Source organism: Eumetopias jubatus, unplaced genomic scaffold (genome assembly GCF_037043125.1).
Source record: "Eumetopias jubatus isolate StellerSeaLion01/CBP00866 unplaced genomic scaffold, mEumJub1_p1.0 scaffold_1, whole genome shotgun sequence".
NCBI lineage: Eukaryota > Metazoa > Chordata > Mammalia > Carnivora > Otariidae > Eumetopias > Eumetopias jubatus.
Genome location: NW_028274807.1, coordinates 206,751,288 through 206,777,739, shown reverse-complemented (window position 1 = coordinate 206,777,739; position 26,452 = coordinate 206,751,288). Strand labels below are relative to the sequence as shown.

At 48.8% G+C, this 26,452-nt stretch overlaps 1 protein-coding gene across 7 annotated transcripts; it reads right to left on the bottom strand.

The window, feature by feature from the left end:
* Positions 1-199: 199 nt before the first annotated feature.
* AKAP8L (A-kinase anchoring protein 8 like) lies at positions 200-26,452 on the bottom strand. 7 transcript variants are annotated; one of them, XM_088016772.1, is made up of 15 exons: positions 26,338-26,452; positions 21,507-21,581; positions 16,421-16,453; positions 15,889-16,129; positions 13,559-14,012; positions 13,361-13,457; positions 13,208-13,278; positions 12,782-12,845; positions 12,061-12,243; positions 11,870-11,978; positions 10,280-10,421; positions 10,072-10,177; positions 9,707-9,837; positions 664-759; positions 200-587 (listed from the first exon to the last, which is right to left on the bottom strand). In XM_088016772.1, exons 1-15 carry the CDS (start codon positions 26,348-26,350, stop codon positions 273-275), a joined length of 2,130 nt encoding a protein of 709 aa, XP_087872898.1. In that variant the 5' UTR covers positions 26,351-26,452; the 3' UTR covers positions 200-272. The 7 variants fall into 7 exon arrangements, with proteins under 7 accessions (XP_087872898.1, XP_027951083.1, XP_087872909.1 ...); XM_088016783.1 differs by having other exon boundaries at positions 500-587; positions 9,707-9,760; XM_088016777.1 differs by lacking the exon at positions 200-587 and adding an exon at positions 917-1,008 and having other exon boundaries at positions 670-759.

The window sequence follows — 26,452 nt, the reverse complement described above, 5'->3', positions numbered from 1 at the left end:
CCCAGCGGGCCTTCCGGTTGCTTGGGCTCGGCTTCCACAGCATTTTGGGAGTTTTGGTCCGGCCACGGAGTCTTACTACGCGCAGGCGCTCCCGTCTTCCTTCCTGCCGCCGGTGCGCAGGCGCACTCCCACCCTTTCCCGAGCCCCGTTCCTTCCTACGCTTACCGTGCTGCACACCAAAAAACTAACGAGAAGTAAGTGGGATGGGAAGAGCTTTATTAGGCTCGGCTTCCAGATTTGGCCACGCGGGTCCTGCCCGCCCGGAGCCCGGGTTACGGTGCGCCCCCGCCACCCTCCTCGTCGTCGTCGGCCTCCACATCGAGGCCCGGAATACCGCGGATCTGGCGCTGAAGCGCCCCGCCCAGCAGGGGCACGGCCCCCTCCTCTTCCTCCTCCGGCGGCGGCGGCGGCGGTGGGGACGCGGCCCCGGGAGCCGGCTCCGGGGGCACTGGGGGCTGCGCCGGCGCGCCCTCTGCACCCTCCGCGCCCCCTGCCCCCTCGACCAGCGCCCCCTCGTCCAGGGCGCCGCCCTCGGCCTCCTCCTGTTCCTTCTCCTCCTCGGGGCTATCGGTGAACGGGTTCTCACCCTGTGGGGAAGGAGGCGAACACTGAAGGGAGGGAAGGACCCGCGGGGGCCGGGGGCCAGGGGCCTGCTCGCCTCACCTTCAGGTAGCGCTCCAGCTTCTTGCTGATGATTTTGTTGTTGAGGATGCTGCGGGCCACCATGAGCGAGGACTTCTTGGACTGCTCCATCATGAGCTGCAGGCAAGGCAGGGAGGGCTGGAGAGGCTGGTCTGGGCGTCGGAAAGCCCCCCTCCCCCGCCCCACTAGCTCTGCGGAGCCCTCCCAAACCCTCTTGCCCCGAGCTCAGCACAGCCAAGCACTCTAACCACGTGGTGAAAGTGTACAAGTGTACCTTGGGTGCAAGCGTAGGGCCACTCTACAAGCACGGAGCCAAGACCTGATCTGATCTTTGCTCGAATGCTCCATTCTTCCACACCATACGTACTGTATGTAATTGATTAAAGACATATGTCTTTACAGCTGTACAGCAGAAACCTAATGTGCTTACATAAAAACTACAAACAGTGAACAAATTAGGAAACCTACTAAAAGCCAGAGGTGCAACATCTAACAAGAAGCCAGCTGCCCATATCCAAGGAACTCTTTAGGATCCACAGGGATGATATAAGAGCAGGAATACAAATGTCAAACAGTACATTTAAGTGATGTACCTCCTTTTAACCCATAGAATTCCCAGGATGACGAATTATACCCCAAATGGCAAAAGTGAAGAGAGACCGTTCTACCCTGACAGTGACGGGGTCAACTGTTTACTTACTTTCTGGAAAGCAGTTTGATAAAATGTATCAAAAGTAAAAGTTTGTCTCAAAAATTTGTCTCAGTAATTCTTTACAAGACTCTAGCCTAAGTTTAAGACTTGGAAACATTCATGCACATAGTTGCAGTAGTGAAAAACTGGAAAGCACCTAAAACTTCTGTGAAGTAGTTAAATAAAACATTGAAAAGAACACCATGCAGTCCTTAAGATAGGGCTCATCTCTGGGGCTAAATCGGTTAGACAACTGACTTCAGCTCAAGTCATGATCTCACATGGTCTGGTCCTAGGATCAAGCACTCAGGGGGAGTCTCCCCCTCTCTCTGCCCCTCCCCACCGCTTGTGTGCCCTCTCTCTCTCTCAAATAAATAAAATCTTATAAAAAAAATAGGGCTCATCTCCTCCTGTGTGCTGAGAAAAGGTGTGTGATGGACCAGGTTGTATAACATGCCAGCGCCTTTTTGTCCGGAAGGATTTACACCGAAATGCTAAGTGGTTTCCTCAACTGTGTAAGTACAGGCAAATCTCACTTTCATCATTATGAAGATAATGCACGTGTAAAGCCATAAGCTGAAAGCAGATGATAAAAGCCATTTTTGTTGGCATGGGGGAGCCTACCCCCAGGAATCCTGCTGCACCCCAGCCAACTCTTTTTTTTTTTTTAAAGATTTTATTTATTTATTTGACAGAGAGAGACACAGCAAGAGCGGGAGTAGGAGAGGGAGAAGCAGGTTTCCCGCTGAGCAGGGAGCCGGAGCCCGATGCAGGGCTCGATCCCAGGACCCCGGGATCATGACCTGAGCCGAAGGCAGACGCTTAAGGACTGAGCCACCCAGGCGCCCCACCCCAGCCAACTCTTTACATCATCCTCTCACTTGCGTTTCTATTCCCTTTTCCCACCTTCACCTTTTTTTCTTTACTCATTTTCTCTACCATTTGGGGAAAATATGGATAGCCCTCATGCATGATCAAAATCAAACAAGTCAAAGATGCACAATTAGGATGCTAGGTCAGACCATTTCCTCTGCACCTCCTTACTTGCCAACACATGATCCTCCTCCCTGTAGGCATAGAGATGTACACACAACTCCCAAGGGAAGCCCACTTACATGGTTTCCAGATTTTTGCTACAAGAACCAAACACCACCAGAATAAACTTAAATACTTCCATGTTGGTGCTACCCAACAGGTTCCCCAAAGTGATGGTGCCTCAGTACTCTGCAAAAAAGTTGTATTAAGTTATAGTAAGTCGGCTTCCTCCACCTGTATTAAAGCAATGTACTTATCCTTTTGCTTCCTCAGCAGCATCAGATGTTACTACTGTTGGATACTTTTGTGGTTGAAGGAAAGAAAAAAGAAGGATGAGACCTCTTGTGGCATTTCCCGCCCACCAGTAAATGTGAGTGATCTAATACACACATGGGACCACCTGCCCAGCATTCTAGGAGGTCATCTGCTCCACGACCTCTGGGTTTCCTGGCTTGTTCAGGAAGGCTTTCTGTAACCTCAAGGTAAACAATCTTCTAAATTTTGCTCTTTCATTTTTCATATTATTTCTGGAATTTAATATATGGTAGGAGGTTAGGGGTCCAGCTTTTTTCCCCAGAAATTAATGAGATAAACAATTGTTTCTCCATTAAATTGACATATGGGTCTATAATAATCCCTTCTCCACAAATCTGAAATCCAGAGGAAGAGTTTTCTCCTAAGCTCCATTGTGTATGTATGTATATACGTATGCATATATTTATAAGATTTTATTTACTTATTGGTCAGAGAGCGAGCACAAGCAGAGGGAGAAGCAGGCTCCCCGCTAAGCAAGGAGCCTGATGCGGGACTCGATCCCAGGACCTTGGGATCATGACCTGAGCCAAAGGCAACCACTTAACTGACCGAGCCACCCAGGCGTCCCTCCATTGTGTTTTTATACCATCTTTATTTATCCCACTTACATAAGTCATTTGAGGCATTATTGATGGCTCAACTACAAGTCATTTTCCCAGGTCCCACTGGGGATGTTAGTGATTATTACCATGTAGCTGTTTTGAAATTCAAAAACTAATTTGAAAACATCTGGCCCTAGAGTTTCAGATAAGGAACCTGTACTGACTTTGACAATTACTAAGTTCCAAAACATACTGGCATCTTTCATTAGACTCTATTCTGGTTCCACTGCTTTATTACTATGCCAATATCACTTTTTGTTTTTAATTGCAGTGGCTTTGAAAAAAGTCATATCTGCTAAACCAACGCCCTGAACTCAATTACCACCCTTTCTATAATTTTCTTGACTATTGGGGCGCCTGGGTGGCTCAGTTGGTTAAGCATCTGCCTTTGGCTCAGGTCATGATCCCAGGGTCCTGGGATCGAGCCCTATATCAGGCTCCCTGCTTAGCGGGAAGCCTGCTTCTCCCTCTCCCACTCCCCCTGCTTGTGTTCCCTCTCTCGCTGTGTCTCTCTCTGTCAAATAAATAAATATAAATTAAAAAAAAATTTTTTTTTCTTGGCTGTTGTTAGACTTAATTCTACAACATAAACTTTAAAGCAATTTCATCCAGTCCCCCTTGCCAGAATATGACTGGAATCCCATGAACTGTCCACATTAATTATGGGGCGATGTAGTGTTTGTTTTGTTTTGCTATTAAACCTCCTATGAAGAACACCATTATTCCTCTATTCATTGAATTCTTATTTCCTATCCTTGGCGTTTCTTCTTAAATCTATATTCTTAGTTATTTTATACACTTTGTGGTTACTGTGAGTAGATTTTTCCCCATTTTAACTGGGTATTACCAGAATGGAGAAAGGCTATTACTTTCTGGATATTATCTTGAATTCCATTCCTTTTATTACATTCTGTTAATTCAAAGACCATTGTCTTGGAATCATTCAGCTTTTCTAAGAATATAATCACAATTTGCATATACAGTTTTCATTTCCAGCATTTCATACTGATACTGTTGCTAATTTCTTACTGAACCATCCTTGTAGTCCAGAGACAAACTTTACTTAATTATAGTGTAGTAAACACTTGAATCACTATCAGATTGGTAATTACTAATATTATACTTAACACTTTTATTCTTTAATAATAAACTAATCTACAGTTTCATTTTGGCATTATCCTTATCAGATTTTTGGAATTAGTTTTAAAAATCTTGATAAAAACACATCAGAGGATAGACTTCCAGCATGACAACTTGAGAAGCTATGTGAACCTACTCCCTAGTAAAACTGATGAAGACTATAGAACAACACAACCATTTAAAGTCAAAGGAAAAGGCCCTAAGGACATACAGCAAAGGAAGAAACACAGTAATGAAAAGCTACCAGGCCCAAGTTTTACCAAGGGACAGGCCTTAAAACAGTGAGCTCCCAAATCTCTTTCCAAAGGAACTTACTTTATTCATAAGTGTGTAAGGAAGTTCAAGACAGAGGGCTCTCTCAAAACAGTGGAGGGTGTGGGGAAAAGCAATTAAAAGGAGACCAGTAGATTTGATACTAATATAAGCTAAACCATCAGCTGTCCCCGTTACCAGAGAGAACCAATAAAACAGCTAAGAAGAGCCTCCAGGGCTCAGGCCTCAGAACTCTCAATGACCTCAAAAATAATTGGTATAAAAGAGCCTGGATTTATTTAATTGGATCAGATTGGAGAGCAATTTAATGCCTCAGGAATTGCTGAAAACAACACAGCAATCAACCAACAATTTGTGTAGTTTATAATAGTTAAGTTTAGTCTGGGAAAGAAAAAAAGAGAACCCTGTCTGTCAGAAACCACTGTTATCCCAGGGTTGCTGTGTACTTGCCCATGGCTTCCTCCTCCAAGGCACCCTAGCAAAGGCTTCACATTGTGGGGATGAGAGAGGCTTCAAAAAATAATTTGACTAGACATAAATAAGTACAATAACTGAAACGAAAAATTCACTAGATGGGCTTAATGGTAGATTTGAACTGGCAGAAGAATTAGAGAATCTATAGATTGGTAGAGCTATGATCTGAAAAACAGAGAACAAAGAAGAAAAATATTCTCAGACAACCTTGGGACACCACTAGATGACCCGACACATGCATAATGGAAACACCGGAAGAAGAGGAACAAGAAGCAGAAAAAAATGCATGCAAACTTGATAAATCTGGTGAAAAACTTTAATCTAGACATCCAACAAGCTCAACAAACTCCAAGTAGAATAAATACAAAGAGATCCACAAAAAGAGTCATCATAATAAAAATGCTGAAAGCTGAAGACAAGGGAAAAATGTTGAAAGCAGCAAAAGAAAAATGAATTATCACTTAAAAGGGAATCCCAATAAGGTTAAAGATTGGCTTCTCATGAGAAACAAGGCCAGAAAGCAGCAAAATAACATATTTAAAATGTTCAAAGAAAAAAAGTGTCAACCGAGACTCCTATGCCCAGCAAAGCTACCTTTCAAAAATAAAGGTGAAATAAAGACATTCCACAATCAAGAACACCTGAAAGAGTCTCCTGCCATCAGACCTTGTAAGAAATACCAAAGGAAGTTCATCAGGCTGAAAGCAAGTGACTCCAGACAGTAATGCAAATCCACGTGAAAGACCAATACAAATAATTATAAAAGAAACTATAAACGTGTAATTCTTTGCTTGTCTTCTCAACTGACTGAAAAGAAGTTGTACAAAGCAATATATACACACACAGAGATACACAGACATACTTGTATTGTCTGGCCTATAACATACAGAAATCTAACAAGTTTAACAATAATGGCACAAAGAAAGTGGGGGGACTAAAGCTGTATTGAACTAATAAGGAAGTGACTACAGATGGTAACTTAAATCCACAGGTAAAACTCAAATGAAGAGAACCAAAAATGAGAAATAAGAAGGCTAATATAACAAAAACTAGAAATATGTAATTGCTCTCATTTCTTCTGTAAGCTTCCTTAAAAGACATAAAATTACATAAAGTAGTCATGATACTGTATTATACTATTGCCTTTGTTATTGGAATTATAACACATACAGACAAAATACTACGTACAACAGTAATAACACAACGACCTTCTATGTAGAGAGCTATATAGGAGTAACTCAATCCCACTGAAATTAAGTTATTGTATCTGAAAAAGATTCTGAGAAGTTAATATGTATAAGGCCTAGAGAAATCACTCAGAAAATGATGCCCCCCAAAGAATGTAGCACACAAAAAAAAATCATTAATGAAATTAAAATGTTACACTAAAAAATTAAAAAAACCAAAAGACAAAAAACCTGTAAAGGGGAATAGAACAAGAGATGTAAATCTGGTAATCTCAGTAGTAACATTAAATGTGAATGGATTAAGCAATCTAATCAAAAGATAATCAAACTGGATTAAAAAAGGGATGGAATCAAAAGATCCAAATTTAAAAGAGCTAAAACTTATAAAACTCTTATGAGAAACACAAGGATAAATCTTTCTGACCCTGGATTTAACAATGGATTCTTGGCCATGACACCCCAAGCACAAGCCAACAAAATAAATAAACTGGTGTTCATCAAAATGAAACTTTTGTGCTATAGACACATCAAGGTGAGAAATCAACCCACAGATTGGGAGAAAATGTTTGTAAGGTGTAGGTCTGATAAAGGATTTGTATCTAGAATATATAAAAAATTCTTTTTTAAAAGATTTTATTTATTTATTTGTCTGTTTATTTATTTATTTATTTTTTATTTAAGAGAGAACAGGAGTGAGAGTGGGGGGAGAAGGGGAATAGAAAGAGGAAGAGGGAGAGAATCTCAAGCTGACTCGCACTAAGTGCGGAGCCCAACATGGGGGGGGGGGGGGGCTTGATCGCACGACCCTGAGATCATGACCTGAGCTGAAACCAGACCAGGAGTCGTACACTTAACCAAGTGAGCCAGCCAGGCGCCCCTAGAATATATAAAAAACAACTCTTTAACTCAAGAAGACCATACAATTAATAAACAAACACAGGATCTGAATAGACATTCTTCAACTTCCAAGGACATAGACAAATGGCCAACAAACCCATTAAAAGATGCTCAACATCACTGTCATTAGGGAAATTCAAATAAGACATAGGGGTGCCTGGGTGGCTCAGTTGGTTAAGCATCTGCCTTCAGCTCGGGTCGTGATCCCGGGGTCCTGGGATCAAGCCCCACATCGGGTTTCCCGCCAGGTGGGGAGTCTGCTTCTCTCTCTCCCTCTGCCCCTCCCCACCACTCATTCTCTCTCTCAAATAAGTAAGATCTTTAAAAAATAAAAATAAAAAAAAAAAAAACAGTGGATACCACTTTCACACCCACTAGGAAGGTTAGAATCAGAAAGTCCTATAATCAGTGCTAGAGAGGTGTGGAGAAATCAGAACCCGCACACTACTGCTGATGGGAATATAAAACGGTGCAGCCACTCTGGAAAACATCCAGCTGTTCCTCAAGAAGTTAAACAGAGTTACTATTGGACTGAGACATTCCACTTAGATATGTACCCAAAAGAAATAAAAATATATGCCCACACAAAAACTTGTACACAAATGTTCAAATGCTTGTAATAGCATAATTCATAATAGCCAAAAGGTGAAAACAATCTAAATGCCCAAATTAATGAATTGATAGACCAAATGTGGTATATCTATGCAAGAGAATATGATTAGGCCATACAAAGGAATGCTACCTGGATACACCCGGAAAACATTATGTTGACTGGAAGAAGCTGATCATAGAAGACCACATATTACATGACTCCATATATGTGAAATGCCCAGAACGAGCAAATATACAGAGACAGACAATAGGTTAGTGGTTGCTTAAGGCCAGGGAAACATGGCAGGAGGGTTAGGGAGTGATAGATAGCTAAAAGGCACATGGTAAATTTATCTTTTCTTTCTGAGGTGATAAAAATGTTCTATAACTGATTGTGCTGATGGCTGCACAACTGTAATATACTAAAAACTATTGCACTGTACAGCTTAAATGGGTGAATTGTATGCTATATGAATTATATCTCAGTAAAGCTGTGACCAAAAATAATAATTAGAAGCTTTCCATTCATTCCTACAGTCTGGAATCTCTAAAAATACAGTATTTAAATTATACTCAAATCTCTATAAATCAACAACCTCTGGTGCTAATTTCTAAGTATCTTCCATCTTTCCTCACCCTTCTGTACCCCTTTATTAGCAGCTATGGCTTTTTCTTTTTTCAAACTTCTAAAATCAATTTGAGTTTATGTTCTACTGGCTATCACTCATTTCACCTAGATTTCCCACATTTTAATATCATGTACTGCAGTCTGCTCTCTTCCAACAGCCTTATCAGATCCCAGCTCCAGAACCTGGTGTTGGCAAGATCCCCACAGGATCTCCTCCACCACCTACCCCCATCCCACTGTTGAGAATCAGTGCATCAAGAAAGACCAGAGATGAATTTGATGGCCATGGAAAAAGGTTGAGAAATACTATTTCCTATGCTCCCCCTGGCTGCCATCATCTGCACATAAATCCCTTCTGCCTCCTCCAGGGTGGTGGCAGTCAAGCCTCTCCAGGCCCAGACCTGGTCCTGGATCCCTCAAGCTCTCTCCCTACTGCACAGCAGTGCCCCCCCCCCCACCAACCCCACCCAGAGCAGACCTCTAACAGCCACCTTCAGCCCAGCAGGTCACCCCCTCAATCAAAAAACGCCTCCTCTGGCTTGTGTGCTAGGCACTGAGGATACAATGGAAAATAAGACTGAATTTGTTCACCTTCTTGCCAGACTCACCCCTTTCCCTGTACCATATCCCTACCCTGTTATCTTAGCAGCAGCTCTGTCTACCTAGTTACCCAAGCCAGAAGCCTGAGACATCCCAGACTCCTGTTCACTTCCTTACACAGTCCTTCTGTCCAGCCTTTCTCATCACTCCCAAAGTGGAGGCACTCCTGTATCTTGGTACTGCAGCAGTTCCTCGTGTGCCCCCCACTGCCCCCCCCTCCATCTCCCTCCACACCAGTGCCACACCAACTCTAATCCTGTTAGTGCCAGACTTAAAAACTGCTGCCTATAGGAGTGAGCCCAGCCCCTCAGCCCAGCCCTCATGAACCCCTCCTCTAGCAACACACACACTGTACACTTCTTCTTGGGTTTCTGAACCTCTTCTGGCTTGTGGCCTCTATGCACACGGAGGTCCCCATATCCCATAGCCTTAAAGGTCCAGCTCTAATGGCAGAGTCCCCGTTCCCCTCCCCTCTCCCTGCAGCTGCACTGATTGCACTGCCAGAAAAGTCTACATCTGCCCACCCCGCCACATCTCCTGCAGTTCCTCACGGGCAAGCAGAAGTTATAACCCCAGGACCTCCCTGCAAGTCAACCCACAAGACGGCAGAAGGGCACTGGTGGCCACTCACCCTGCGGTTGCGGTTGTGATCCATGGTCTTGAGGTGCTTCTGGATGATCCCAAACTGCATGGGAATGAAGAGGTCACAGGCTGCACAGTGGGCTGCCTCTACCTTCTTCACAAAATGCTCCATGGCAATTTCTGCAGGGGGGAGAAGGAGGGTCACCACCGGTTCCAGGTGCCTAAGACAGACCCAGCAGTTTAGGGAAAACACCAGACCAGCTCCTCACCTCGCCCTGCCATTTCCACGTGGGCCTGAGGCTGTTCTCACTGACCCTCCCTGGGGGAACAGAGGGGTGTCGTGACCCCACTCTGAGAACCAGAGGAGGGCAGGCTGAGTCTCTGCCTGGTTGGAGTGGGATGGAACCTCCTCACCTTGGGTTAGATCCTGGTCTCTGTAGATCTGCTGAATCAGACCATCAAGGTCCTCCACGGTTTTCCGGAGTTCCTCTGTCTTCTTGGTCTTATTGGTGACATACTCCTGCCAAAGATACCAAGGAGACACCAAGGTTTGTGCGGGCTGCTCTATGTTCCAAGGGGTCTGAGAAGCTAAGAGCATCCGTCCTGCTGCTCCAAGGCTCACCTGCAGAAAGTCGGCTGTCTGCTTGGGGAGCTTGGTGCCTACATATTTAAAGTGCTCCTTGTGGAACTTGCTATCGAGGTGGCTGGCCATCTCCTCCTCGTAGAAGGTCCGGTATTTGCAGAGAGAACACACAAACTGGATCCTGCCACAGGAAAGAAACGAGGGGCTGAGGCCTCAACGGTCCCAAGGAGCAGTGCTGCCGCCTCACCCAACCCAGCTGCGAACCCTGAAACAGGCCTTGCTCACGGGCCTCTGAAGTGTGGTCCCAGCAGGGGGACAGGCTGGGACCAGTGGGGTCGGGAGTAGAAAGGGACAGAAAGTCTGCAGGCTGCAATTACTGCAACGTGGGGGGGCAGGGGAGGAGCTCTTCCTTCCCAGACAGGAGGCTGAAACCCGAGGCAGCAGCTGCTGCAACAGGCAAGGAGTCGCTGGAAGGCTGCCGGTGGGCCTCTCTACCAAGGCTGGGCACGAGCGTGTGCACTTGGCCCAGCTGGGGACCGGAAGGAAGGATGCCCTGGCGTGAGCCAGGTGGCCCTGAGGTGCAGAGTGGAGTACGCAGTCCCGAGGCAGGGCCCGAAAAGGTGCTGCATCTTCCTTCTGGGTCTGGGGGACTGAAAGGCCCAGCCCATCCTCTGCTCAGAATGCTTGGGGGTGGTGTCGGGAGGGATGGGAGGCAAGCAGGCCTGGGCTCCTGCTGCCTCATCTTCCTCTTCCAAGAAGAGACCAGTCTGAGCTGGAAGGAGGGCGCCCGCCTGGCCTGCCAGAGGGCAGCCTGGAGTCACCTGAGCGAGGTGCTCTGTCTGGGCCTGGTGTCCACAGCAGAAGCCCGGGGTCTGGGGCCTGGGCTGGAGCAGGCCGCCGTGGCAAGGGGCGGAGGAGGCCAGCCGCCACCGAGGCCTCGGGGCGGGTCCCTACCTCTGCCGGACGTCCTTATCTGGGCCACGGGGTCAGCTTTGTCTGGAGAGCCCAGGGGCCGGGCGCCGGCGAGGCTGAGGAAGGTCCAGCAAGAGCAAGAGTCTGAGGCGGAGGAGGAGGCAAGCGCCAGTGCGGGAGCCCTGAGGGCAGACAGACCCGACCAAGGGGCGTGAAGGCCTCAGCCGCAGACAGGCCCGGCCTGACAGGGCCGGCGGGCAGGGCAGAGGGCAGGCCCGAGGCTGCCACAGCCCACAGGTGCTGCCATCTCTCCTGGGCGCGGCGGCGGCCTCTTGGCAGCTAGCTGGGGTGGCACAGGCGCCTTGGACCTCGAGTCTCTGATGAGCTGGCCCCCTCCCGCAGGGGCATCAGGCCCCCAGTGCACCTCGGGGCTCGTGCGCCGAGTGACCTAGCGCTGGAGCTTCTGGGCAACGGTGCCGAGCAGTGTCAGGTCTCAGGTCAAAGACGCTAGCGGTCGCCAGGCGGCCGCAGTGGGGCAGGGAACGAGTCAGGCCTTGGGAGCTGGGCCTGGCGGGAAGCAGGGTCCATGCACGGCCGAGCAGGTGGCAGCTCCCGAGGGAGGCCAGAGGGCGGCGAGGCGGCAGAGCTATGGCCCTGCTCTCCAGGCGGCAGCCCCAGAGCGAGGCAGAGGCAAAGGAGTGGAGGGAAGCCGGTTACCTTTCCACCATGCGGTCTCGCTGCCGCTTTTTCTGCTTGTCCTGGCTCTTCTTGCCTGCCTGCAACTTGCGCTTGATCTGGCCACTATCATCCTGGGTGCTCAGGGCCCCTGTAGAAACAGAGGATTACAGTCACCGGCTTGGTTCCACCAGATCAGGGCAGGCCCTGGGGCCTCCAGCTGGATCACCCGCCTTCTACTGCAGACAGTCCATTCTGAGAACAGCCGTTCGAACAAGGACTCCGGCCATGAGCAGGGCTGGGCACCCTGGGCTGGGCAGGGAACCATTTTGGGCCTAGGTCCTGAAGAGGGGAGGACACAGGCTGACCCCACTGCTCTCCAGAACACCCATACTCTGCAGAGGGCCACGGGGAGGCTGGAAGGCAAACAGAAGCTGTCTCGGTGGGGACACTGGCACAAGTTCAGAGGGGCCAGGTAGCGGGATGCAGGGAGGCCATGACTGAGGCCTAAGTGCAGCCCCCAGAGGTAAAGACCCGAAAGCTCACAGGGCTCAGCCCACCCCCCCCGACGGCGCACCGCGGCAACAGTGGGCTGAGGCTGGATTTACTGTTAGGTACCTGCTGGCGCTCATCACTCAGGTAGGGGGACACGGGCTCCCAACAAGGGCTGGAGAGGCGCTAAGGGAGAGGACACGCAAACCAGAGCCGTAAAAACTGCACCGAGGGTCCCAGCTCAGATACCAGCCACTGAGGACTTGGAACTGTGCACTACTGAAGGACCGAGGGCAGGGAGTATGCCTGTGGTTCCCCCCAACTCTTTTGCTTGCTGCCCCCACCGGAAGGTAAAACAAATGCCGGCCACATTTCTGTCACAACCCTGCCCTCAGCTGGATCCCTCCAACTGTGAGGGCCTGGAAGAGTCTCCCTGGCGTCCGGGCCCCTCAGAAGACTCACCCTTCTCCACATCCTCTTTGCTTTCTTCTTTGCCTTCTTCTTTTCCCTCTTCGTCTTCTCCTTCCTAGGACACCATTTCAAAAACCCCACGTTAAAGCGTGTACAGTTGTTTATAATGGCTCTGAGTGACAAGGCCCTGCTAAGTGCCAGGCACTAAGCCAAAAGCCTCACAACCCCGCAGCAGCCCTTGCACAGAGGGGCTCATTCCACCGTTTCCTGATAAAGAAGCCCGGCCTCTGGCTGGCTGGCCTGCTTACAGCCTGTGCTCTCTCCACCAGACCTCCACCTCTCTTGTGCTGTTCACACGTGCAGGACCAGGATGGCCCGTGGCCCCCATGGAGAGCCCTGCTCTGAGGCACAGGGGCTCAGCCAGCCCGCTCCTCACAGGCCCCACCTGCTGACAATGCACAGAGCCCAGCCACTTACTGCTCTGGAGCCCTTCTCCACAGCCTCGGTGCCTTCAGTGCCCTCTGCGGCCTCCCCCTCAGTGCCCTCATCTGAAAAGTATGAAGAGACAAACTCAGCCCAGGAGCCCCACAAGGTGGGGGGCAGGGAGCAGCAGGACAGTGCCCAGCTCACCATTGTCTGAATCACTGTTGTCTGAGCAGTCCGTCCGGGTGGCTTTGCTGTCTGGTTCATCGGGACTGCCACACTGCTTTCTCTTCTTCTTCTTGGTCTGGGTTGGAAAGAGGGAGCTGGGTCAGGGCAGGTGGCTCCATGCTCCTCGCTCCTCACTCCACTCAGTCAGCGCCAGGAGGGATAGCCTCCTCCACTCACCCGGAAGTCGGCCGTGGTCCAGGTCTTCCAGGTCCGCCTCATCTGCTTCATGCCATTGCCAAACCCGAAGCCAAAGCGGGAGCCACCTGGGAAGGCGCCCCCGCCACGCATGCCCTGGAACATGCTGTACTCGGGGATGATGTTCTGAGAGAAGAGGGAGGGCAGCCGGGAGGCACCAGGCATGCACTGGCCCCGGGCCCCCATGGGGTCTTCCCACATGCGCCCATAGCCCGAGGCCATCGGCCGGCCACTCCTGGAGTCCCGGGCCCAGCCCTGAGCCCGTGGGCCAAAGGTGTCGCCGCCACGCATGCGGAACTGGTCGCGGTAGGCATCGTATTGGCCCTCGTAGGCCATTTCCATCTCGGGGTCAAGTTCGCCATAGTCGTAGCCTGACCGGTATAGGTCGCGCTCGCTCAGAATGGCCCTCGAGTCACAGGCCTCATAGGAATCATATCTGCAGAAGCAGGTGGCAAGCATCAGGGATGCCCTCAGGTCCCATTGCCCTTGGGTGGAGCCTACTGTTCCTGCCTTTCCCCAAAGCTCCCTGTCCTGGGGACAGGAAGTCCTACTCTAGCACCTACGCCACCCTGTCAGAGAGGCTCAATGTTCAGGAATGCCAATAAAAAGGCCTCTCAGGAGCCTCTGCACCAGCTAGGGGACCCAAAGAAAAACTGACAACGGGATGGAGTAGGTCTCAGATGGGGCAGAGACACCCTGCAGCCCTCAGCCCTGTGGAAGCATGTACATATTTGTGGTAGCCACAATGCCCAAGGCTACTCCTAGGGGGCAGAACCAAGCACCCCAGCGTCCTGTGGGATGCGGGCAGTCAGGCACACGAATCCTTGTCCAAAAGGACCGATGATGCCCATGAGAAACACTGTGCTGGTCTCATCCCTTTTGGCTGAGGGAACTTCCAATCCTCCAAAGGCCCTCACCATCCAAAAGGAGAAGGGAGACAAAGTGGAGAGTGTTTCCCAGGAAAGTCACTGTGATTCTGCCGAGGGACTAGAAAAAGAGCTCTATCACATCAACCTTGTGGGATCGAACCCTCCACAGCAACTGGGAAGGCAGGCCAAACCTCCCTCCTGGGAGAAAGAGAGTGCCACAGAAAGCTCTTCTAACAGTGGGTGCAGCCCACATACCTCAGTCCTTAACCCTACACATCTCACAGGCACAGAGGCCCCTCCGGCAAACCTGGACAGCCAAGAAGTGCCAGCAGCTGTGGCAGAAGCAGCCAGCACTACCCAGTTGTCAGCCCTCCCTCACCCCTGCTCCCCAGTTCTAGGCTGTAGCAAGAAAGTCCACAGGCAGCTGGCACCAGCAGCGACAGGATCCACACAGCCACTGAGCCAAAAGCCAAGCCCCTTCTGCCTTAAGCAGCCTCAGCTGCAAGCACAGTGGCTGCCAAGCACGAGGGCATGGGGTATGTCTGGGGATCCCCCCACCACCACCCATTTTGTTTGCTACAGAGCCAATGCGTGCAAGTCTCTTTGGCAGCCTCTGCCCCCAGTGGCCCTGGGGCCTCACCCGAACCCACCAGTGCCTGGCTCGACCCCTCCTTACTCTCTGCTCTCCTCCCATCTGTCAGCTGGAGCCATTAGGATGCTCCACGCCAACATGTGCCCTCCTCACTGAAGCCTCTCACTAGGGTACAAGGACCTCTGAGCCAGCACCAGTTTAGAAAGTGAGAGATAAACACAGCATGATGCTGCGGAAGAGGGCACATCTAGGAGGCAGGCCCAGTTCCGCCACCTACTCCTGGGTGCCTTCAGGCAAGGAGTGTGACCTCTTGTGCTTCAAGAATGAGGACGACAACAGTTCCTCACAAAGGCACTTTTGAGGCTCAACAGGCACACCTTTGTCAGGCTCAGAAGAGTGGCCTGGAAGTATCCACATCTGCTCTGTCTCTTATGTGGGGACAGCCCAGCTCTCTGTGGTCAGCCCCAAAGGCTCACCGCCCTGCTTCATGCCCAGCCCAATCTGTCCTGCCCTGACACCGTGTGGGATACAAGGTCTCGTGAGAACTCCAAATGGCTGTCTCCAGTTGGAGGGGCCACTTCACACTCCGGTCCTGAGTGAAGCTGGCCCAGTTGGGGCTCGCTCCTCCCCCTACAAGCTAGGGGAGAGACTGGCCACCAGGCAATTGCAAAGGGCAGGGAGGGGGCCCAGGCCGGAGAAGGGAAGCGCAGCAGACCCTGAGCAGTCTCTGGGAGCCCCAGCAGTAAAGCAAGGAGACAGGAAGGCAACCCAGGAGGCAGGTCAGAGAGGGAGGTGCCGGCAGGCAGCAGGCGCCCCGACAGAGCCACAGCCCTGGGCGGACACCTACTCACCTTTCTCCGCCTGAGCCATACACGCCTCCTTGTATCATGTCTGTCTCCAAGTGTGGCACCAGATCTAAGCGCTGGTTAATTCTGGACAAAACGGAATCGGCACCGGCGCTACCCGCAGCACTGGGGTTTGCATTTGTGTCCGAGTTAGGCATTTCCCAAGAGTCTGAGGCGGCCGTACCGTACCCGTAGTTGGCGGTGTTATCCTGGCCGTAGCCATAGCCGTAGCCATAGTTCTCGTAGCCTGCAAGGAGGAAGACAGAGACGGACAGACAGAGATGGCAGGGGTAGGGAGAGGACAGGCACACAGAGATGGACAGACAGAGAGACAAGGACATCTTCTGTCACAGAGACAAGCTGGGGACCCTAGCCCCCCGAAGCTGGGTGGGTCCCAGCCCAGGACCTCCGGTGAAAGACCAGCTGGCCCCGGGGCCCCCAAAGGCACCTTCCGGTACAGTGGGCAAGCCGGGCAGTGGCAGAAACACACAACCGGTTCAATCCCAAGGGAGAGGAGAGCAATCATGGGAATACTTGCCTCTGTTTGTCCCAGAGTTCCAAGTTCCATAGCCTACAAAAAGGAAAAGCGCAATTACATCTACAGTTGACTATAATACAACAAGAGCTGAATTCAGGCACAAAGACGATGATTCCCAGAATCTGACTGGTGACAGAAGAATGAACCTCCCCTGAGCAGCCTTGAGCTTAAGAGCACTCCATAAACAAGCCAGGTCACCCTGTGCCCTGGTGTCTGAACTTCTGTGCTCTGACCGTCTGCTACTTCCGAGGCCTCCCCTTCCCAACACCGCCAGCTGAGGAATCTGGCTCTCATACTCCTCCCTTGAGGAGCCAGAATTAGATTACCCCCACTTCCTGCTAAGCACCAGTCAGAGGAAGAGGAGAATGGTTTCTGGTGCCTCACACAGACTGCGCTGTACAAGAAGTTCAGCACAGAGCCCACATCCACCATGAAAATCAGGTCACTCAAATCACCCCAAAAAAGCCACAGAGAACAGAGAAGTGGACTATCCTGGTCCCCCAAGTATATGCCTTAACAGGGAGGGCCACCAAGCCCTTGAATCTCGAGTGTGCTATGCTGAAACACATTAGCAGAGGTAAGGACAAGACAATTCCCAGCTTGAGAAATGCTAGTGAGAGAATAATCTGGATTATAAACTAAATATGCTCTGGATTTTATCACAGCACACGAGAAAAATTCATCCCTTCAGAAACATAAAGCCAGTGAGAACTGACGAAGTGCAAAGCCAAGTGGGAATTCCAAGTCAAGCAAACATGGTTCCTGCCCAGGGGAGTCCACCAGAACTTTTCCCGGTGTCTCTGGTGAGACTCCAGAGTTGTCTCCTACACCCTATTATCTCTGCCCTGCAGACAGACAAGACATGCTCATCCCAGGGCAGGGACCAAAGCTCTGAGATGGCAGTGTGAGGAATGACAGAGTCCAGTCACAGGAGAGCAAGAGTGTATAAACTTGAAAAGAGGGACAGGGGCAGGCTGAGGTAGGTCCTACAGTTGGGTTCCTCCTTAATCCAGGGCATAAACAGAACGGGGAGGTGTCAGAAACCAGGAAAGAACCCCAGATGACTGTTAGGTTTAATGCACCTTGGGCTCCAGAGAGCTCACAAAGCAAAAATCCTCCTGGTTGGGGAAGTCAAAGCAGAGGCTTCTCATTCATTCCTTTATGTAACAACTATCATCATGAGCACACAGAGCAGTGGCTGGCAGTGCTGGGCAGCCCAGAGCACTGTCTGTTAAAAGAGACTCTTCTTCTTCTTTTTTTTTTTTAATATTTTATTTATCTGACAGAGACACCGCAAGAGAGGGAACACAAGCAGGGGGGGCGGGAGAGGGAGAAGCAGGCTTCCGGCTGAGCAGGGAGCCCGATGCGGGGCCCGATCTCAGGGCCCTGGGCTCATGACCTGAGCCGAAGGCAGATGCTTAACGACTGAGCCACCCTGGTGCCCCTAAAGGAGACACTTCTAACTAGAAAGCAGCAAGGGACAGCCGGCAGCAGGAAATCACGTAAGAGATGAGTGGCAAAGGAGGAGTTCTGACAAGCAAGAAGAGGCTGCCAGAGGCAACCAAGGAATAATACACACTTAGCCCCAGCAACTAACAAGAGCCTGGTCACGTGGGTGTTTGCTCCAGGAACAGTGGATACTAGCTATTCAAAAGGAGACAGGACTGGGAAGCAAAGGCAGACCCACTGGGACTCTGCTTATGAGGCCTGTGTATGGTCTTCCAGGGCTTTAGCTGCTGAAAATCTGCCAGAACAGAGCAAGGAAGTACAAGGAAAGGAAGCAGGAATGGACGCTAAACCGTAAACACAAGGACAGACAAGTGGACAGGTAGGTGATGGCCCTGTGACAGACAGGACTCAGAAAGCACTCTCTATGTGCTAGTTGGTAAGCCCAGAGCAACTCAGACTCTCTGAAGGAGGCTTCTCAGCCAGGTCCCTTCGAAGGGGAAACCTTTTATCTATATTATGAGGCCTAGGGAGTCCCCAAGACCTGCCCCTTCCAAAAGAACGTCAGAGCTCACTTCCACCTCCAGAGGAGGATGAGACCAGTGTTGACATAGGAAATTTTAGGGACATAATTTTTTTAAAAGATTTTATTTATTTGTTAGAGAGAGAGAGAGAGAACAAGGAAGGGAAGTGCGAGAGGTAGAAGCAGCCTCCTTGCTGAGCAGGAAGCCCGATGCAGGGCTTGATCCCAGGACCCTGGGATCATGACCTGAGCCAAAGGCAGACACTTAACCAACTAAGCCACCCAGGCACCCTGAGATGTAATTTTTTTAAGCAAAAGAAAAACAAGCAGAAGAAAAGTAGATGGTCAGTAAGCAACACTTATAGAACAAAAATATAAAACAATGTAAATGTTCAACTTCAAGGAAGTTACAGCCTACCTTCTCAGTGACATACCTCATAGAGGCATCAAAAAAGAAGCCATTAAACCTTATGTAGTACAAGGAAATGCTTCTAACAGTAAGCAAATCAAGCAGGATACACAATTCTATCCCCCTATAAATTATTCAACTACTTAGAACAGGATGAAAGTATTAAAATGGTGGGATCGCAGTTGACTATTTTCCAAAATTTTATTTATTTATTTATTTATTTTAAAGATTTTATTTATTTGACAGAGAGAGACACAGCGAGAGAGGGAACACAAGCAGGGGGAGTGGAGAAGGGAGAAGCAGGCTTCCCACAGAGCAGGGAGCCCGATGTGGGGCTCGATCCCAGGACCCTGGGATTATGACCTGAGCCTAAGACAGACGCTTAACGACTGAACCACCCAGGCGCCCCCAAAATGTAATTTAAATATTGTTATATTGCTCTTGCAATTTAAGCCAGAAGAAAATATAAAACCGTTTTTATTCTTTCACACGATTGCCTACATAAAAAAACCTATATGAATTACAAAAATAAGTGAGCTTAGCAAGGTTTATCACAAGGTCGATATATAAAAATCAACCCAATTTCTACAAATTAGCAGTGAACAACTGGAAACTAAAGTTCTTAAAAATACCATTTACCTTGGCACTAAAAATATGAAATACTTAGGTATAGATATAACAAACTATGTGCAGGATCTGTGTTTTGAAAACTACAAAACACTAATGAAAGAAATCAAAGATCTAAATAAATCGAATGACATTGTATTCATGGATTGGCACACTTAATGTCATTAGCATGTTAATTCTCCCAAAGGAATCTATAGATTCAAGGCCATTGGACTCAAAATCTCAGCAGGAATTCTTACAGAAATTGACAAACTGATTCTAAAATTTATATGCAAAAAGAAAAGAACTAAAATATCCAAGTCAATTCTGGAAAAAGAATAAAACTGGAGGATTTGAATGAACTGATTTCATGATTCATTATGTAGTAATCAAGACGGACTGGTACTGGAGGAAATTCAGATACACAGATGACCAGAACAGAATTAGAGTCCAGAAACCGACCCACACATATAGGTTCAATTGATTTTCAACGAAGTTAAAAAAGAATCTTGACCTATACTGTGTACCTTGTAAAAATACTAACTAAAAATAGATCACAGAACAGATGGAAAACACAAAACTAGGAAGCACCTAAAAGAAAACTCGGAAGACAATCTTGGTGAGCTTGGGTTAGGCAAAAATTTCTTTTCTTCTTTCTTTTTTCATAAAGATTTTATTTATTTGTTTACCTGAGAGAGAGAGAGAGAGTGAGCAAGCAAGCACACACAAGCAGGGGGAGCAGCAAAGGGAGAGGGAGAAGCAGGCTCTCCGCCGAGCAGGGGGTCCGACATGGGGGCTCAATCCCAGGACCCTGGGATCTTGCCAGGAGCCGAAGGCAGATGCTTAACCTACTGAGCCACCCAGGCACCCCTAGGCAAAAATTTCTTAGATGCGACCCCCAAAACACCATATATTAAAGAGAAGACTGATAAATAGGACTTCAGTGGCAGTATCGTAGCCAATGAGGTTTATCTGAGGCCCAATTATTGCTGATTGAAAGACACTACTGACAAGAGAATAGACAGGCCACAGACTGGGAGAAAAGATTTGCAAACGGTGCATCTGCTAAAATGCTCGTACCGAGACTATGTAAATCAGAGGGAAAAGAATTCAAAAAAGCTGTGCAATCTGGGACTACTGTTTGATTAACAGGGGTAAGGCAGATAGGGCAAGATAGGGAAGCCATACACACCACGTTTCTCCTCATTTAGGAAACACCTGATAGCTCCTTACTCAATTTCGAAACATTTTAAGTCTCCTTCTCCCCCTGGGACTAGCTGCTAATACTTCAGGGAATTTATGTCCATTTATTCAGTGACTTTTGAGTCAGTGTCACAATGTAGGCTCAGTCTCTCCCCAGATCCTAGTAGTACAACAAGCTACCCACCTCAGCAAGCAAAGCATTATCTTTATTAATTCCAAAGAGGGCTCCTTCTCACAGACATCTATGGTCATAGACCACAGGAAGCCCAGCATTTATTGGCAGTTAGGGGTTGCCAGAGCATACCAAGAGAACATCTATGGATTCTGTCGAGTGGCTATTTCTGAATTAGAGATTTAGTGTGTCTGATCATGACTGAGAAATTGATTGGACATTTTCCTTCAACCCTGTGTGAGGAGCCCGCTGGCTTGAGATGGTCTGACTGTCTCTAAAACCCCTGCTAGATTCAGACAGGCAGCTTCTCTTTCATACAGGTCCCACACACTACCCTGAAGCTAAACTGATGGCTAGGTTTCTGATCAGACCGATCCTTTGGACTCTGATTGCCTACTCTCCTTCCCAGGCCCTCTAGGGGATTTTGTGAAGCCAGACCTTTGTCACAGACGATATGCACTTCTAACAACATGTTACAGGGTCAAAGGAACCAATGATTTACAGCTCCAAGAACTCCAGCTTACTCCGTAAGCAGACATCTTTCCCATTACTGCCTCCAAGGGAAGCACTAGCTATTCTAACAGCCCACCACACTGTTTTACACAAGACTGCATTTGGACAAGCAAGACAGTGAGAGCACAATCAAAGGCAACTGAGAAGACACGAGGTTGCTCTGCCACTAGAAGGCAGAGCCCTCACCCTCTGGTTCCCAGGGGCCCACACTTACCATAATCACAGGTGGGCTGAGCGCTTGTGTCTGAGTATGTCGACTGCAAAGTGGTTTCAGATCCCTGGACAAAGCCTAAATATATGCACAGTGTGGTTAATTTCCCAAAACAAGCCAAATGGAGATAACCTAAGACTACCCTTCAGTGTAGACTGGCTGGCAGGCCACCCCGCCCCCCCGGCCCCACAGTGGAAAGCCTCCAAAAACTCTAGATTCTCAACACTTTAATTATACCTCCAGAACATATTAGCTAATGAAGACAGGCTCTATTTAACTTGCTACACCAGAAGAACTGGATAAAAATGTTCAAACATTTTAAACCAGTATTCAGTTTCGATAAATGAGTGCCCAAATTATTCAGTTAAATGAGGAAAATACTTATATCAAACGACCAAAAGGTGAGCTGCCTCCAATTCAAACAAGGATGAGAGTTGGTTCTGAACAATGTTAAGGCAAATATTACCCCATTCCCTTCCCCCAGATCTGAAACTGAAACTGCTCTGTATTTTTTAGTTTTCCCATTAAAAAATGTATATAAAATGCAATTACTAGGGGTAAGCATGTTTTTACCGAACAGTGTTATGTGGAGTATGCATATTATTTCCTACTTTCTCAACTCTTTTTCTTTCTTTTTTAAGATTTTATTTATATGCCAGAGTGTGTGTGTACAAGCAGGGGGAGCAGCAGAGGGAGAGGGAGAAGCAGGCTCCCCGCTGAGCAAGGAGCCTGACTCGGGGCTCCATCCCAGGACCCGAGGATCATGACCTGAGCCAAAGGCAGACACTCAACCGACTACTGAGCCACCCAGGTGTCCCTCAAACTATTTCTTGACTTAAGATGAATTAGTACTAAATAAGGGAAACTTGAACCTCTATCAGAAACTATTGCTCTTAAATGATGAATCCTGACACTATCTTTAAAATTACATTTACAAACATTATTTTTAAAAGATTTACCCTTAGCACTGAAACTACGATGGCTGCCATAAGAGGCAATATTTGCCTATTCTCATCAGAGCCAATTCATGACCTAAAAATTAAAGCTAGTGCCTTTAATAGCCCCCCCTTTTTTTCTTTTTTACAACGAAAGCATACACCAAGTGCCTCCCCTGGGGTAGGCTGTTACATGTTGACAGTCTCTCTAGCTCATCTTTTAGGACCATAGCAACAAAGATGACCACAACAGAAGCCAACATTGAACAAGTGTTTCCCCCACAGGGTGCTAAGATCCTTATCTGCATTATTTTATTTCATCCTCATCACAGCCAACAAAGGGGACAGGGCCAAGATCCCTTACCCTGCAGTGCCCAAGTCCAAAAAGGTCTGAAAACCAAGTGTTCTCCTCATATGTGGTGCCAACAGTCATTGTGGGACAAAACTGACCTGTGAGGACAATTACAATTTTTCTTTACCCAACCTAGTATAGAAAAAATGCATTTATTTACAGGGTGCTGCCCCAGACCCTAGTGGGGGTGTTGTGGAATGTCCTTCTCTCAAGCTAGAATTCCAAAATATACCCAGCTCCAAGGGTTTCAAGTAAAGATCAGTGGACCCACACTTTATCTCTACTTCCCAGAGAAGGGAATTGAGACTTGGTGCTGGGGAAGGAGAAAGGCAAAAGTATCCACGTTAACTTTTTTTACCTTTCCTAATTAAGGAGGGTAAGTTACAGTGGATTCCCTCCAGGGACCGAGGACCTTTCCAAAATGCCTACATCCTAAACAATGTCCACAAGAAACACTGAAAGCATGTTTTGGATGCTTCACTTGTGGTGAAGCCCCACAGTGTAAAAATTAATACCCTACACCTACCTTCTCCACTGTTTGCTTAACTAGCTTCCGGAAACCTGTCTGTTCAGCAATACAGCCACCAGCAAAATGGTTCCAGACTTCAGGTAACATGGTTTAAACATACTGCAGCTGCACCTGGAACCACCACACCCTGACAGGAATACTAACTGGAACATAGTATGAAAGCTGCAGAGCAAAGAATCTATGTCTATTCAAGGGAGAGGGGTCCTCCTTCTTCCCTGGGAAAAAGGAAACATAATCCATCAAACCTTCAGAGGTCAATGGCAACCTCTGCTCTAGTTCTGTCCTCCCCATGTTAACATCTTGTTGCACAGTACTGTCTCCAGAGCGGGATCTTCTTTAGCAAGTTATGCTTCAGTTATGAATAAATTCTTATCTGGCTTGTAAATCCTTCTCTTCTTGGTTTGATTTACCACCCTGAACAGCTCTGGGTGAAAAAATAAAGTAAGTATTTGGCCTGAGAAAGCTAAGGGTCAGACCATGGATTTATGATAATTACGCACCAATATCCCTCCCTCCCTCTTGGTTAGACTGTGACATCTTTTTCACTCAAAAATACACAAAGCTGGGGCGCCTGGGTGGCTCAATCGTTAAGTGTCTGCCTTCGGCCCGGGTCATGATCCCAGGGTGCTGGGATCGAGCCCCGCATCGGGCTCCCTGCTCAGCGGGAAGCCTGCTTCTCCCTCTCCCTGCTGCTTGTGTTCCCTCTCTCGCTGTCTCTGTCAAATAAATAAATAAATAACAAATAAACAAATAAATAAACGACTGAGCCACCCAGGCGCCCTGAAATCAATTTTCTTATAAAAGGTTTGGTAGTGTTTGAAGGCCCGATTTTGGATTTTTCTGTCTTATTTTTCCATTGCTCCCATCCTTCCCCTCAGTGCCAGAGAGGGGAAGTACACATAAAGTAACTAGGTTCACAAATACACATAAAGTAACTAGGTTCAAAAGCTGGACAAGTTATCAAAAAGATAAATTATTTTAATCACCTCCTATGCTTGAAAAGAATGGTAACATTTGCTTCAAGGCCTCCAGAAATCCTCCTTAAAGGCAAAGAAATTGTTTGAAATGTGACTGAAAATGTTTTTTTTTTACTTTAGTGGTCTGCTTCTTAAAAGGGAAAGACTCACATTATAAAGCTGCTATGGTTTTTAGTTGATCAAGATCAAGGAAAAAGTAATCATTATCTCATTACCTTGGTTCCCTCAGTGAGCCAAGAATTAAAGCCTACAAGATCTGGAGTTGAAATTCAGACCTGGCCATTAGTGACCTAACTCTAGTCTCCTTGTCTATAAATCTAAATGCTCCACTATTAAGCTACTTCACAGCACCCAACCATTCATCTTCTGTTTTTTTCAGCAGTCTTGTCTCTGAAAACCAACAAACTGTCTTCCAGTTCTTGGTAAGACTTGGTGAAAAGGATTACATCTCAATTCCAGAGATGGCAGCAACAACCCTACTGACTTTTCTCCTGAACCAGGAAAGCCACACAAAGCCTGGGGCAAGGTTGTCCAACCTTGGAACTACTGATATTCCCGGCTGGATAATTTATTGTGGTGGGGGCCGTCCTGTGCATTATAGGATGTTTAGCAGCATTCCTGGCCTCTATCCGCTGAATGATGGTAACAACTCCACTCCCGGATGTGACAACCAGAAACATTGCAAACAATGCCAAATGTACTGGGGGATGGGGGCAGAAGGGCAGAATCACCCCGGTTGTGAACCACTGGGCTAAGGGATGGTTGCTTGAAAAGCTGGGGTTCTTGCGACGCTCCTCACCAGGGGGCCAGAGGAGGGACGCCTGGCACTACTTCTTTGCTGAGGCTAACATAAAACAGCCTACGGAACAGCACCGGAGGATCCAGTATCATTGTCAGGCCCGAACATTCCAAGCAGAATGCAGGTTACTCAGCAACCATACTTGCTCAAGCCTAATACCCCCGTCAAAGGGGAGGCCTAGTCTATGGCTCCCGGCTGAGAAGCTTCATGTGTTACTGCCAAGGCAAACCCAGGCGGCCTTTCAGATTCCTCCAGGGATAATTCACAACCGTCCAAGCATATCCAAGCATAGCCCAGGGCCGCCTCTCCGATCTCATCATCCACCCTTCCCTCTTCGCTCAAATCCCACTGGCCTCGCTAGCTGATCTTCTAACAAGCCAGGCGGTTTCTGCTCCTGGGTCTTTATGCCAGCGGCACCCCGGGCCAGATGTCCTTAACTCCCTCACTCCATTCCGGTCTCTGCTCAAATGTCACCTCTTTACGTTGATCCCAACCACCCCTACCCCGCCCCCGCAAACGAGCAAGCCCCTCGGCTTACTGAGCGCGGAGTATATTCTACATTCATTGGTTTTCCCGTTACGTTCCGCCCATAAGCTGCTTGAGGATTTCCTGTCAATTTCCCAGGGCCTGTTCAGCACCTGACGCGATGACTCTGACAGATGGTGAATGAATTAATGGAAAAGCCGGTCATTGCTCTCAAGGCCCAGGCTCAGCCCCAGCCCCTTGGGCCCAAGGTTCCCTCGCTCATCGCCCTGGGGCCTGGCGCCTCTCCCAGCCTGGGGCAGGCAAAGGGGCTGGGGGGTGGGTAGCTGCGGCATTTTGCAGGGAAACGGCGCAGGGTAGGCTGCGGCAATGGCGACGGCAGCCCAGCCCGCTGCCCGATCTGAAGGGTTAAGGCCTGAGGAAGGGCGACCTGAGGTCCCTAGGTCCGAGGAGACCGGACCTAGGCCGGAGGTCAGGGGCTCAGAGAACGCGGACGCTCAAGCCGGGGCCCTCGGACACAGGCGACAAAGGCCAAGATCTCGGGCGGCCGGGAGGCGGGACGCGAGGCCCGGAGCACAAAGAACTGAGGCGCCAAGGCGTGAGCGGGGCGAACCTGAGGCGACGGACCCGCGGCGCCATTTTGTGACCGCAGAGAGGGCAGCGTCCAGGCCCCTGGGGAGGTGCGGGCGAGCACGGTGCGGCTCTGGCACGTCCCTGTCCCTCCCCACCCGAAGCCCGACCCCAACCCTGCGGGCCCACCTGTATAGCTCATGGCAGCAGCGAACACTGCACCCGAGGACTCAGGCAGCTGTCCCACACGTCCGACGCCGGGATAGCGGCGACAATCCCCTGGGTCCCTTCTAAGACGACCGAA